At 38.8% G+C, this 13,796-nt stretch overlaps 1 protein-coding gene across 1 annotated transcript in view; it reads left to right on the plus strand.

Annotated features, from left to right (window-relative positions):
• LOC135275621 (succinate--CoA ligase [ADP/GDP-forming] subunit alpha, mitochondrial) overlaps positions 1 to 12,558 on the plus strand; it is a 43,746-nt gene extending 31,188 nt beyond the window's left edge. The window contains exons 7-9 of the mRNA XM_064377969.1: positions 283 to 434; positions 7,338 to 7,526; positions 9,199 to 12,558. Coding sequence (XP_064234039.1) covers positions 283 to 434; positions 7,338 to 7,526; positions 9,199 to 9,225 — 368 coding nt within the window. The 3' untranslated portion in view covers positions 9,226 to 12,558. The remainder of the gene's footprint in view (positions 1 to 282; positions 435 to 7,337; positions 7,527 to 9,198) is intronic.
• Positions 12,559 to 13,796: the final 1,238 nt, after the last annotated feature.

Genomic DNA, 13,796 nt, shown 5'->3' on the forward strand with positions numbered 1-13,796 from the left:
TGATAAAGGAGCTAAAGCAAAAAGAGAGTTGTCTTTGTTACAGTCCTAGAATATTCCTGGTATATCAGGAACCAACCACCATTTAGTATTCATATAATATTACCAACAGAAATAAATGCAGCATTTTGTGATTTTAAAATATTAAATGTAAGAATAATAATACATTTAAAAATATTAGGGAGAAGGGGAAGAAAAATGATAAACCAGTTAAAAACATTTCTTCACCTAAATTCCATGGTTTGTCTTTAAATTTCCAGCTATTGATATTTTTTGACTTTTCAGGCATTGGAGGTGATCCTTTTAATGGAACAGATTTTATTGACTGCCTTGAAATCTTTTTGAATGATTCTGCCACAGAAGGCATCATATTGATTGGTGAAATTGGTGGCAATGCCGAAGAGAATGCTGCAGAATTTTTGAAGCAACATAATTCAGTAAGTTTGGGTTTGGAAAAATATGGCTCTTTGCTCTAAATACCAGAGGCTTGTTTCAGAAGTTATTTTTATTTTTTCAAAGATTAATTTTTCAAGAAAACATGAAAGATAAAACTTTCTGGCCAGGTGCAGTGGCTCATGCCTGTAATCCAGCACTTTGGGAGGCTGTGGCAGGTGGATCACGAGGTGGGCAGATCATGAGGTCAAGAGATAGTGACCATCCTGACCAACATGGTGAAACCATGTCCCTACTAAAAATACTAAAATTAACTGGGTGTTGGCGGTGCACACCTGTAATCCCAGCTACTTGGGAGGCTGAGGCAGGAGAATTGCTTGAACTCAGGAGGTAGAGATTGCAGTGAGCTGAGATTGTGCCACTGCATTCCGGCCTGGTGACAGAGCGAGACTCCCTCTCAAAAACAAAACAAAACAAACAAAACAAAGGGGCCTTCTGTACTGGACACTTAGACAATTCTGGATTATTTCTGGGTTGATTCTCTACTTCCCTATTCTGAACTCTTCCTCCCTAGGCATGACCCCACACTTTGTGGTAAGTAAGTTGTTCACCTGCTGAGTGGATACATTTAGGCCATCAGCCTCAGAGCCCCCACTTGACCTGCAGACTTTGTTTTCACCTATGGTTGGTATTCTTTCTCCTGATCTCAGACGGAAATAGTGTTCTTTCTCTTTTTCAAGGCTGACCTAAAGATCCTATCCTCATGGCTTTTTTTCAGGATCTTGCTTCTCTCTAGTTTTAGACTTTCCTTGTGGAATGGCACTTCCCTTCAGAGATCAAGTAGAAAAGCTTTACTGTCTACATCCTGTGGAGGCTTTCCGTGTCGCCTCTCCCATAGAATCAAATGTAAAGGAATAGTGCTGAGTTGCGTCATAATTCTATTTAGCGTAAGGGAATTAAGCCCTATTCCTGTGGTGAAAGGAGAGACTGGGGTGCAGTAGTGACTGAAGCAGTTTGGTGTCCACCAGCCCCACTCAGTGAATTTGTGCTGTGGCCATTATTGTATCAGAGAACTGTGGGAAAAATATCAAGCAAGTGATTTTCAGAATTTCTCTTACACTGATGAATGAGTGAAAAACCCTCTTCAGGAGACTAGGCAAGAGAGTGGAGATAACTTTTTCTCTATGCTTATGAAAAAAATCTACCGGTGAATAAATTAAATGCCACAGAAAAATAATACTGGAGAGTTAAAGGAGCCAATAATATCATGTAAAGGGTAGTTTACACAAAACAAGACATATTTATTTGTGTTTTAAAGAATTTTAAAGGGCTATTTTGAATATTCTTGATTTTCTTCTTTGGTGACTTTAAGCCCTAACTCCCATATTAGATATGATTCAACTTTACCATCGTTCTTTCAATTTCTTTCCTTTTCATTCATTCTTGAATCTTCAGCAGTCTGGTTCCTGTCTGTCACTTAGAACTATATGACCTTGGGAATGCTTCTGAATCTTGTTGCCTCACTTTCCTTATTGGAAAAATGAGGATGTAGTAGTGCCTGCCCCCTAGAGTTATTTTAAGAACTGTGAAGTTTAAATGACTTAGTAACATATAGCATAGTAGTGCCCGGCGCTTAGTAAGCAGTCTTACTGAGCGTTTGCTGCTGTGGAATCTTCTTACTCTTCTGATACTGTTTTTGTAGAGGTCACCAGTGGCCTTGATTCATTTGTTATCCTCTCTATCCTCTTGGTTTCTTTCCTGGTTTTCCTCCTCTTTATCATTCCCTGGATCTGTTTTCTGTGCCTATTAGGTATGAATTGTTATCTTATATAAGCGACTTCATACTTAATGCAGTTTCTATGGCAGAAACCTGAGAACTATCTTTTATTTCTCTCTCATCTTGTTTCTACTCAGTTACCAAGATCTGTCTCTTAGACATGAGTGGTTTGTCTAGATTCAGAGCCTTGTCTGTACATAGTACACCTACTTTGGTTTGGGTCCTCATCCCATCTCATCTGGACCATCTAAATGATTTCCTTCATGAGCTCTCTCATTTCTCCATCCACCTCCCTTTACTCTTAGGCCAGTCTGCTTATGGCCACCCAAATTATCTGCCCTTCTGAAACACAGGCATTGTTCTGTTTATCCTTGGTTCACATCAGACATTGTTTCCCATTACATGGCAGTTAAAGGGCGGATTTAGCATGAATTCCAGTCCTTCGCATATCATCCTAACCTTCCCTTTCAGATCCATTTTCCATCTGACATGCCAGTTTTCATTCTCACTTGCCTTTGTTTGTTTCTTCTGCAAGGCATGCTTAATATCTGACTTTTACTCTAGACTATGTTATGGACTGCAGGGAGCTGTTATCCTCAGTGCCCCACCCAGTCCCCTGGCACAGCAGGCACCAATACAGGTCAGGTATTGGTGGAATGGAAGAGTAGATTATTAGGGATTGTAGTAAAATGTTAGATTTCCTTGAAGTCAGAAAGTTGTATAGTTTGAAATTTACGTAAAAACTGACTTCTTTAAAAAAAGGAAAAGGTTTGGGTTAATACAGCATTGTACTATGTTAAATTGAATTTAAAATGTATTTGAGCCCAATTCTGAATCCCTTGAATAACTTAGTATTTAGTGGGAAAAATGAAGCAGACATTTTGTTTCATTTGGTACATGTTTCCTATTCTTGGTTAGTTCTTATGGAATTAATTTTTATTGAGAACCTAATGTGTACAAGATTCTAGGTTAAGCAGTTCAGATGCTACATTATATAAAACATCTAGTATACTTGGCATAGAGTAAACACTCGATAAACATGATCTACTGCTGCCTTTTCTGCTATCATTACAAAGATAATAATTATTTGCCAAAGTTCTGGTGTTTAACTTTTATTCTGATGCTTTGGTAAGATGTTTTCATTTTTTCTTTATGAATGAGGAAACTGGCACAGGAAGATTAGTAACTTACCAAGGGTAGGTATACAGCAAACGAACCTGGGGTGAGATTCATACCCAGGTTAGCCTGACTTCTCCATTTCACCATGGAAGGATAAGGAGTCAGACTGAAGGAGTTAAGAACAGAGTCATCAGTTATGGGCATAGGCTCAGACTACACTGAGAGCATTCTAACTGGCCTTTCTGCTTTTAGACATTCATACTTTTCATCATTTGTGTCCTATTTTCAGACTACACTTCCCCATAGTCTTTTAGTTGTAGTTTTCTCCACTTCAAAAAAACCTCCAATGACTCTTTGTCAATGGGACAGATGCAAATTTGTTAGACATTCTAGGCTCATCAAAGTCTTGATCCTTTCTTGTGCAACAATATTCCCACTTTTTGGGGGAACAGGAGAGCAGGAACAAGTAGAAATTAATGCCATTCAAACATGAGATTCTTATATTCTATGTAGGTCTTATGAGTGAATGAATAACTTGTGGGGTCTTTTCTTTTTAATCCTATACCATAGATACTATAGTAGGTGCCAGGCATACTGAGATTAGTGAAAATATAACCTCTGTGTTCAGGGAATTCATAGTTAGTAAAAGAGCACATGGGGAATAGGTTATAGCCAGCATGTTGAATTTTATAGTAGAAAGATATAAAAGGTACAGCATAGTCACTGATGAGATGATCAACTATGAGGGCATTTGTGGGGAGGGTGGGAGGAAGAGTCAGGAAAGGCTTATAGGAGAAGAGTCAGATCTTACAAGTTAAGTAGGAGTTTGCAAAGTGTCCAAGGAGGGTGGAGAACATTTTCAGCAAAGGCACAGAGCTAGACTGGGGTGGAAGGTGGAAAGGCGGGAGATGAGGTAGGAGTAAGCAGTGTCTGACCATGTAGCTCCTTGCATACTGGCCTCTTAGTGGGAATCAGGGCAGTCAGTGGAACCAGAGTAGCAGTCATTCACTCCCATGTGCCACTCACAGTGAAAAGAAAAAAAAGCCAGTTTCACTTATGAATATCCTTGATGAAGTGATAAAAATTACTACTTTTATTAAATTATGACCCTGGAGTCAGTATTTTGTGATAAAATGGGAAATGAAGCACTTTCACAATTGAGCTGTGAGCTGAACTAGCTGCCCTTTTCATGGAACACCAATTTTACTTGAAAGAGTGATTGGTAGACAAACTGGTTGTTCAGACCTGGGTATTTGACAGATCTCTTCTCAAAAATGAACAAAGTAAACCTGCTGTATCAAGGAAAACAGTTGATAGTATTTGTTGATAATAATAACATTTGAACTTTTTTTTTTTAATTTTTAAGTTCTAGGGTACATGTGCAGATCTTTCAGGATTGTTACATAGGTATACACATGCTATGGTGGTTTGCTACCTCCATCCCCCGATCACCTACATTAGGTATTTCTCCTAATGTTATCCGTGCCCAATCTCCCCACCCCCTGCTATCCCTACCCTAGTCCCCTACCCTGCAACAGACCCCAGTGTGTGATGTTCCCCTCACTGTGTCCATGTGTTTTCATTATTGAGCACCCACTTATGAGTGAGAACATGTGGTATTTGGTTTTCTGTTCTTGTGTCAGTTTGCTGAGAATGATGGTTTCCAGATTCATCTATGTCCCTGCAAAGGACATGAACTCATCGTTTTTTATGGCTGCATAGTATTCCATGGTAATGTGCCACATCCTCTCTATCTAGTCTATCTTTGATGGGCATTTGGGTTGGTTCCAAGTCTTCGCTATTGTATACAGTGCCGCAGTGAACATACGTGTGTGTGTGTCTTTATAATAGAATGATTTATAATCCTTTGGGTATATACCCAGTAATGGGATTGCTGGGTCAAATGGTATTTCTGTTTCTAGGTCCTTGAGGAATCGCCACACTGTCTTCCACAATGGTTGAACTAATTTATACTCACACCAACAGTGTAGAAGTGTTCCTATTTCTCCACATCCTCTCCAGCATCCGTTGTCTTCAGATTTTTTAATGATCACCATTCTAACTGGTGTGAGATGGTATCTCAATGTAGTTTTGATTTGCATTTCTCTAATGTTCAGTGATGATGAGCATTTTTTCATGTTTGTTGGCCACATAAATGTCTTCTTTTGAAAAGTGTCTGTTCATATCTTTTGCCTACTTTTTGTTGAGGTTGTTTGTTTTTTTTCTCGTATATCTGTTTTAGTTCTTTGTAGATTCTGGATATTAGCCCTTTGTCAGATGGGTAGCTTGCAAAATTTTTTTCCCATTCTGTTGGTTGCCCATTTCAACTTTCAAGTGAATAATTAAAATTTTGGAAAGCTTGGATCTGCAACTGTGAGCTTGACAGCTTCCTCCTACCTAGAGGCTTTTCTAATGAGCTTGGCGGTGATACTGATAACTGGTTTGTTATTAAATGGTGTGTGTCAGCATTTGGAAGATATGCTTAACTCAGTGAACTCATATTTCCTAACTGAGGAATGCATATTACAAAATCATTGTAGTTAAAAGATCACTCAAAGTGCAAGACAGATTAATGGATTTCAAAGTAACAAAGGACAGAAAGTTCACTGCGAGGGTTTCATATTCCAACATTGCACCTAACTTTTAAGAAATGACTACTTGAAGAGATTTGTGTAGTATCAAAGAAGAATACTCCCAATTATCTGTAAAGCAATCAATTAAAATATGTCTCCCTTTTCCAATTACATACCTGTGTGAGGCTGGATTTTCCTTTTATACTTTAGCTTAAATAATATATTGCAACAGATTGAATGTAAAAGCAGTTATCAGAATCCATTTGTCTTTTATTAAGTTAAACATTAAAGAGTTGAAAATATAAGTGGTAAAATAATGCAACTCTTCTCACTAGAATGTTTTTTAAAGTTTAAAAAAATTATTTTTAAGTGAATTAACAAATATTAAATTTGTTTTAATTTCTAATATACTAAATATCATTAGATATAGTACATATAAACAAAAGCTCTTTGAGATCCTCAGTAATTCTTGTGATTATAAGGGATTCCCAGACCAAATGATTTGAGAGCTGCTGGTCTGGGGGGAAGAAAATAGTACCTAAGTGAAGCCTCTCAGGTTCCACTCGTGTTCAAATTCTGCCTTCTCCAGGCCTCTCTGTTTTACCTGGTTTCTTATTATCTCTGGACTTCTATTATGAACATGATATTACCATTCATTGTGAAACTTAATCATATATTCATATATTAGTTTATGGTATCTCTTAATGGATTGAGGTACATACATATTTTATTTCTTCAACTACTTTGCAAGTCTAGAGTATAGAAATTTTTATATTTTCTTTGTATGTTTTTTTTTCTTAAACCTCAGAATCTAGTTACATAGAGACTGTACATTACAATGGATTTTTGCTGAATAAAAGTAATTCCGATATTCCTTCTTAGATGTAGAATTCCAGATTGGAAAGGGCTTTTGGGTGTCAATCTAGTTTGGCCATTTTATTTCATAGATGAGGAAGCAGAAGTCTGGAGAAGTGATATGCCTTGTCCAAGGTCATGCAGCTTTCCTTACTAGGAAATTAAGCCGAGGTCCTTTCCTGTATACTTCCCATCTCATCTTTTTCTTTTAGCACATTCATTAAGGGTGAACCAATAATAAATTAAGGCATAGCATTAGGTTGAAGTAAAGCAACCCAGTCTTATGTCTTAAATTATTATTATCACAAATCATATAACATATTTTCCAGTATGCTTTTTTACTCTTCAAATGAAAGAGTCACATGTGTATTTGTGAAGTGAAAGTTTTGTATTCAACAGGTATAAACATTGGCTTAGTGTTGTATTCCTGAGTTTGTATGGAAAGTTAAAGGAGAATGCAGTGGTTTCAATCATGGTTTAATATTAGTGTTGGTTTTCCTAGGATGAATGGTGGGCTTTCCCCTGCCCAAGCCATTTAGCATTTACCAGCAGAGTCATGAATTTGAGGTCCAGTTTTGATTGACTTCTTCATTAGAGCGCTTAAAATATTACTTTCTTTCCAGGGTCCAAATTCCAAGCCTGTAGTGTCCTTCATTGCTGGTTTAACTGCTCCTCCTGGGAGGCGAATGGGTCATGCAGGAGCAATTATTGCTGGAGGAAAAGGTGGAGCTAAAGAGAAGATCTCTGCCCTTCAGAGTGCAGGAGTTGTGGTCAGTATGTCTCCTGCACAGCTGGGAACCACCATCTACAAGGTGAGCTCCAACAGTGGCCCAAGTGCTCTGAGGTTGCAGGCTTTCTCTGTGTCTGGCCACACTGGGTACTTGGAAATCATGGCCTTTGCTTCTGGGACTTAATTGGTTTTCTGATGTGCAGCTTAATAGTTTTTTTTTATCAACTCTGTTAATGTCCTAGTGCCCTAATTGGGCATGACCAGGAATAATATACTGATTTTAAAGCTTTCTTCTTTAAACATTGGGATTTGTATTTTTGTAAATGGCAAGATGTAACATACAAAACAGCATCTTAAAGATTGTATGTGTCATGATTTCCATTTTGAGGGTTTAGGAGGTAGCAGAGAACTGCTTTATGTTTTGTTACTTGTTTTTTCTTTTGTGATATAGCCACCCTGGCCCCATAGGTTTCTGTTTCTAGGAAGAAAGGGTTGAAAGCTGAATAACAAGAAATGGAAACTGAATGAAGAAGGAGTTGGGGTGGAAGGAGATCTAAAGAGGATGGGGAGATTGGTCCTGGCTGTGTTGTGATACCATTGTTACTTATAGGTTGAAGGAGTGACTTCTTAACCTCTTTTTATTTTTGCTTTTTCCTTTTTTAATAGAACATTATGGGTTAAAATATTCTAAGTAATTTGATGTCTTTTATAATCTCTTTGCACTGATTTTCAGCTTGTCTCTTTGAATGATCATTTAAGGCTCTCTCTCCCCTCATTATTTTCATGATGGTATAACCTTGCCAAAAAAAAAAAAGAGCAAAGAGCAACACAAAATTATTTTCTTAAGCATGCTGAACATAGGTACCAGCTGGTTTCCTAGCAGTGAATAGCATTCAGAGAGAATTTCAAAATCCTGATTTGGTGGTCTTCTTTGCCCTTGTCTTAGGGATAAATAAAGTGGACTCCTTGTTTTATTGAATCTTTGCATGATCCTGCTTTTGGAATATAACACTGCCAAACACTTTGTTACGTGCCAAAGTGTTTGAAAGAAATATAGGTGGTTAGCGAGTTTGAGAAAGAATTTTATTTGAAGGTGGGAGAAAAGGAGAAAAGCAAATGCTTAAATTCACATTGGAGATGTGCGTTACCATTTTCTTCCAGTAAGTGGCAGCAGGCATCTACACATTGTATCCTAATTGCTACAATCTAGAAAAATAGGATTTTTGGTATTGTTTCCTTAAACACTACTTTGTTTAAGGTATTTGTTTGTTTCAGGTATTTCTAAGGTTCTTGACATTTTGTTCAAACCCTAACAATCTGTCTTAGCTTTATTCTCTGAGAAACTGAACAAACCTGTTTCCATTTCCTTATTAGAAGGGCTGGATGTGGTTCATATATTAGCACTACAGTTTGGATAAGCACAACAAAGTTTCTCAACTCCTCTAAAATTATTATTATACTGCTGTGAAAAAAATAAATATTATTCAAAACCTCCCTCTCCTTTTCTGGGTTTAGGAAAAATAAAAAGTTGAAGTTCTGCTTCTTGTTACGTGAAATTCAAGCTGACACAGACTAATTTTGAAAGCTGTTATTTTGTGTTCAAACACCCTCATCCTAGTACATTTTTCTTCTGTAATTTGGTTGTTCAAAGGATCCTAAAGATAATGGGTTTCAAAATATTTTGACCATAAATGTAATTTGGATCTTTCATCTTTTTATTCATTCCATTTCTCTTCTCTCTTCTGTTTCTGAAGGAATTTGAAAAGAGGAAGATGCTATGAAAGAAAAAAAAAATCTCAAAAAACTGTGGAATGGATCATTTAGACATGTGGCCCAGCAGCAGTTTGCTTCTGTTGTCTACTGATTATCAGCCTATGTGCCTGGCATCGGTCTTTCAGTGTAACTGGAAGCCAGAACAAGGTGGAGGATGTCCTGAATTAAGAGGTTTTCACCTCATTGTATAACAGAGAGAGCCAATAAATCTGCCATTTGATTTGAATATTGTTTTGGAGACTTATTATTGTTCCAGTGTGAAGGATGAGGAGAGTAGGAGAAATGGAGGTGTATTTGTGTGTATATGTGTTTTAATGGGTTCTTTAGAGAACATTGTAATCAAAACCTCTAGGAGAATGAGGTTGTAACAGTTTCAACATGGCATTTGTCTGTCTTAAACATAGAATGACTTCAGGTATCTTTTGAATTATAGTTTTCTCATGTATGTACATAATAATCTCTGTCGTGCAGGGTAGTTCAAAGGGTTGGAGATAATGCATGCAGTCCCTGGCATGTAGTAAGGTAACTTAATTGTCATCAGTGCTTCCATCATCACTACCATCACCACCACACCATCATCATTATCATCATCAGGATTAGAGGCAGAAGCTCATTTATATTTCACTTTTTGCCTCATTGGGAAATGGAGAGTCTTCACCAATGCCATGCTTTTCTGTGGTTCTGCAGAGGGCTCTACCCTTTTCCTTCCAGAGCCTACATTCTTTCTTTGAGATTTAAGACAGTCACTGCTAGAAAACTGGAAAGCTGTTAGCCATCCTACTTCATGTTCAAAAGGGAACTTGTTATAACAAGAAGTAATCCCAGTGGGTAATTGCCACTAAACAAGACAAAGAGGGTGCCTGTCATTAGGAACTTACATTTTGGACCAAAATATTATCATATAGTATAACTGCCCTGAAGGAAACAAGTAAGAGCTTCAAAAATAATAATAAGGAGAAGCCCTGAATAAAGGCAGACTAGGGAATTCTCCCTGGGGAGGGGACATGAGGTGACACGAGGACTGAGAAGGTACTAGCCATGCAAAAAGGTGTATGAGCACTCAGGTAAAGGAACAACCTGTTCAAAGTCAGGGAGAGGGAAGAGCTCATTTTGAGGAGGTGAAGGAATACTGGGTGGTTCGAGATGGGTTTGGGGGCGTTTGAGGGGCCTGAGGAAATGTGTTTTGGGAGCTTGCATGACCATGCCGAGGCTGCTGCTCAGGACACAAAAAGCAGGTGTCAGGTGTCACAGACCAAGGAATTCTGCCCAGACCAAGGGACACATAATGATTGACTTTCAGTTCGAGTAGACTTTAGTTTCTGCTTGTTTCCTCAGCTTGAAAATGTGGATAATGGTTCACATGCCAGAGCGTACCTGGGTATACGTTATGTGGTATGTGAGGGCGCTCATCACAGGGCAGGTTTGGCTAGGGCTTGGCATTGCTCCATAAACTTGAGTGTATCCTGCTGTTGTGCTTGGGGCAGCCCAGGCTGCCCAGTTATTCCACATTACTGGCCCTGGGAGGAAGGCATTTCTTCCTTCCTCTAAACCAAGGACCCTATACGGAAAATATGTTGGTTGAACTCACTGGGACTTTGTGACCAGGATACAACTCAGATGATAGGTAGGTGACCTGTTTTAGCTCAGGCTACTATAACAAAATACCATAAACCAGATGGCTTAAATGTTTATTTTTCACAGTTCCAGAGGCTGGGAAGTCCACTCTCAGGATCCAGCAGGGTTGGGTTCTTGGTGAGGGCCTCCCCCTGGTCTACAGACAGTAATGTGTCCTCACAAGGTGGAAAGAGCTAGGTAGCTTGCTGGTCTCTTGTAAAGGCATTAATCCCATTCAGGAGATTTCTACCTTCATGACTTAAAAGTCCCACCTCACAATACCATCGCATTCTGATTAGGGTTTCAAAACACAAATTTGGAGTGACATAAATATTCAGTCCACTGCATGACCCTAACAGAAGACATCCTTTTCAGAGTCTACCCAGACGCAAGGCTCCTCTGGGATTGCCTCAGCACCCTGCCCTGTCCCCTGAGCATCTGCCCCAAGACTACATGTCTCTCTTCACCCCTCTGCTCCTGTTACCTAAACTAGGGAACTCAGTGTCTCTTTTATCTTCTTCCACCACCACCTCCATCTTCCCATTCCCTTTTATCTTCCCTTTTGCCACCTACCCTCTCCATTCCTCCTAGGATCCTGTGAGGCCACCTTCTCCTGACCATCTCTCTCACTTTTCCCCTCCTACAACCACCACTACCTGTGGTCTGACAGCTCAGAGAGCAGTGGGTGAAATATTAGGTTCTGGTGCTTCCTATTTCAGTTTTATAAACAAAAAAAGTGAAAAGGCAACTCACAACTCCAGTACATTTGAGAAACTTCTGTTATGCAAACTTTAAAACATTTACAAAAGAATTGTGATAGCGTAATGTACTCCCATGTACCCATCACCTAGCTTTGAAAATTATCAACATTCTCTCATTATTGTATGATCAGTATCTCCAATCCACCCATGTCCCAGAGTGGTGATATTGTTGTAAGAGTACGTGCCTGTTTTGAAGATTGCTAGAAGATGCTAGCTTGAGGATGTTCATAGATGTCCTTTAACATGTCAGGTAAATTCCCCTTTATTCTAAGTTAGCTAAATGTCTTTGTTAATGCTGTGGGACTTTTTTTTTTTTTTTTTTTTTTTAAATGGGGAAGGGGTTTCACTATGCTTCCCAGGCTAGTCCCAAAATCCTGGCTCAAGCAATCCTTCTACCCTGACCTCCCAAAGTTCTGGGATTACAAACATGAGCCACTATGCCCAGCCTTGTTTATTTTTAAAATCATGAATGGCTGCTGAATTTTTTCCAGTGATTTTCCCGAATCTATTGAGATAACTATGCGTATTTTTTACTTTATTTTGTTAATATGGTCAATTTAAATGTTTGATTTTTAAATGTTAGCTTGCATTCCTGTTTGTAATTGCCACTTGGTCATGATCTTATCCTTGTCTTATATTGATGGATCAACTTGCTAATAGTTTGTTAAGAATTTTTATAAACATCATCATGAGGGGTATCGATCTTTATTTTCTTGTAATAAATTTCATACATGTCATTGCCAAGTTCAGTATCAGGGTTATATTGGATTTCTACAATAATTTGGAAAGTATTCTTTTTTCTTCTGCTTTCTGAAAGAGTTGGTGTAAGGTTGATATTGTTTCTTCCTTAGATTTAATAGAATTCACTAGTAAAACCATCTGAGCTTGAAATTTACTTTGTGAAAGCTTTTGATTATAAATTCAATTTCTTTGATAGATAAAGGGCCTTTCAAATTTCCTATTTGACCTTGTACCATTTTTTTGGTTTTTGCTACCTACCGCTTATTGGAAAAGACCTTTAAGTGAAAAGCTACAAACTCAGAAATCTCACCTGTCATAGTGACCTCTTCACAGGTAATCTCCTTCACTGTCTGCATGATTTTGGTCACTCTACAATGCTTTCAGGTAATTGTTTATAATTATAAAGAATTTGTCCAGATTTAGTAATTGTTATCTGCAGAAAGGTTAGTTAGATCAATCTATTCCATCATTGCCAGAAGCTGGAACTGACTGCATCTTTTAACACAAATGAAAAACCGCCTCTTCTTGGCCAGCACTGCCACTACCCTAGAATGAGTAGCGTGAACAGGGCAAGGCATGTCATTCTCACATGTAATCAGATTTTATTTTACTGAGGGTGTCAGATTTCACCCTGTCCTGTGAAAGTCACATGCAATGGCTTTCAGATACATCCACATCGTGGGTGAAGAAGTCCAAGGCCGAGATTTTAACAGATTTCTGTAGCCTAAAGCTCTCTTGGTCACTTCTGGTCTGGTGTTATGTTGCCACTGTTTTATGGCTTTGAATATCTCACACATTCACCATATCCCTAGGTCCACACTTCCCCAATGCAGAATGTAGCCCATTCTTGAATTCTCCACAACCCATTCTGGAAGCTTAGTTTGTGGTGGACCTTTTTCAAGAGAAGCAGCAGAGTGTTCTCAAGCTGGGAATATCAGTCATACTTTTTTTGAGTCATACCAAGGCCACAGAGAAATCATTTCCAGGGCACTCTTCTCCTGCAGCTCCTGTTGCAAGCCTTCACCTGTCTCAGGCTGAGTTACTACTTTTCCCTCCCACCCCAAGCTCCTCTGCCACAGCTCTGCGTCTCTACACTGCTCCAGTGCCAGCCATTGCCAACTCTGAAAATCACTTTCATTTCCTCTGCAGAGCCTTTAGCACTTACTGCATCTTTGCCCCAGCACGTCCCAGCTTTTCAGGATGTCCTGATCTTCAAAATCAAATACGTTAACACTCTCTAAACAATCACAATCACAGGTGTCCCCATGGGGGGACAAAAATACAAAGTACGTTACAAAATAGGACTCTCTTTTTGTCCTGTTTCTCCAGACTACAACCTGTAATCTGGCTGATTCCAGTTCAGTGTTATAGTCCACCACCAATTCACCAACACCAACTAGGTGTCCTACAGTTCTACTCAATTCTGACACTAACTACCTGAAGTTAACACTGACCTCATGGGG

Source organism: Aotus nancymaae, unplaced genomic scaffold, assembly GCF_030222135.1.
Source record: "Aotus nancymaae isolate 86718 unplaced genomic scaffold, 86718_ANA_hifiasm-v0.15.2.pri h1tg000017l, whole genome shotgun sequence".
Lineage (NCBI taxonomy): Eukaryota > Metazoa > Chordata > Mammalia > Primates > Aotidae > Aotus > Aotus nancymaae.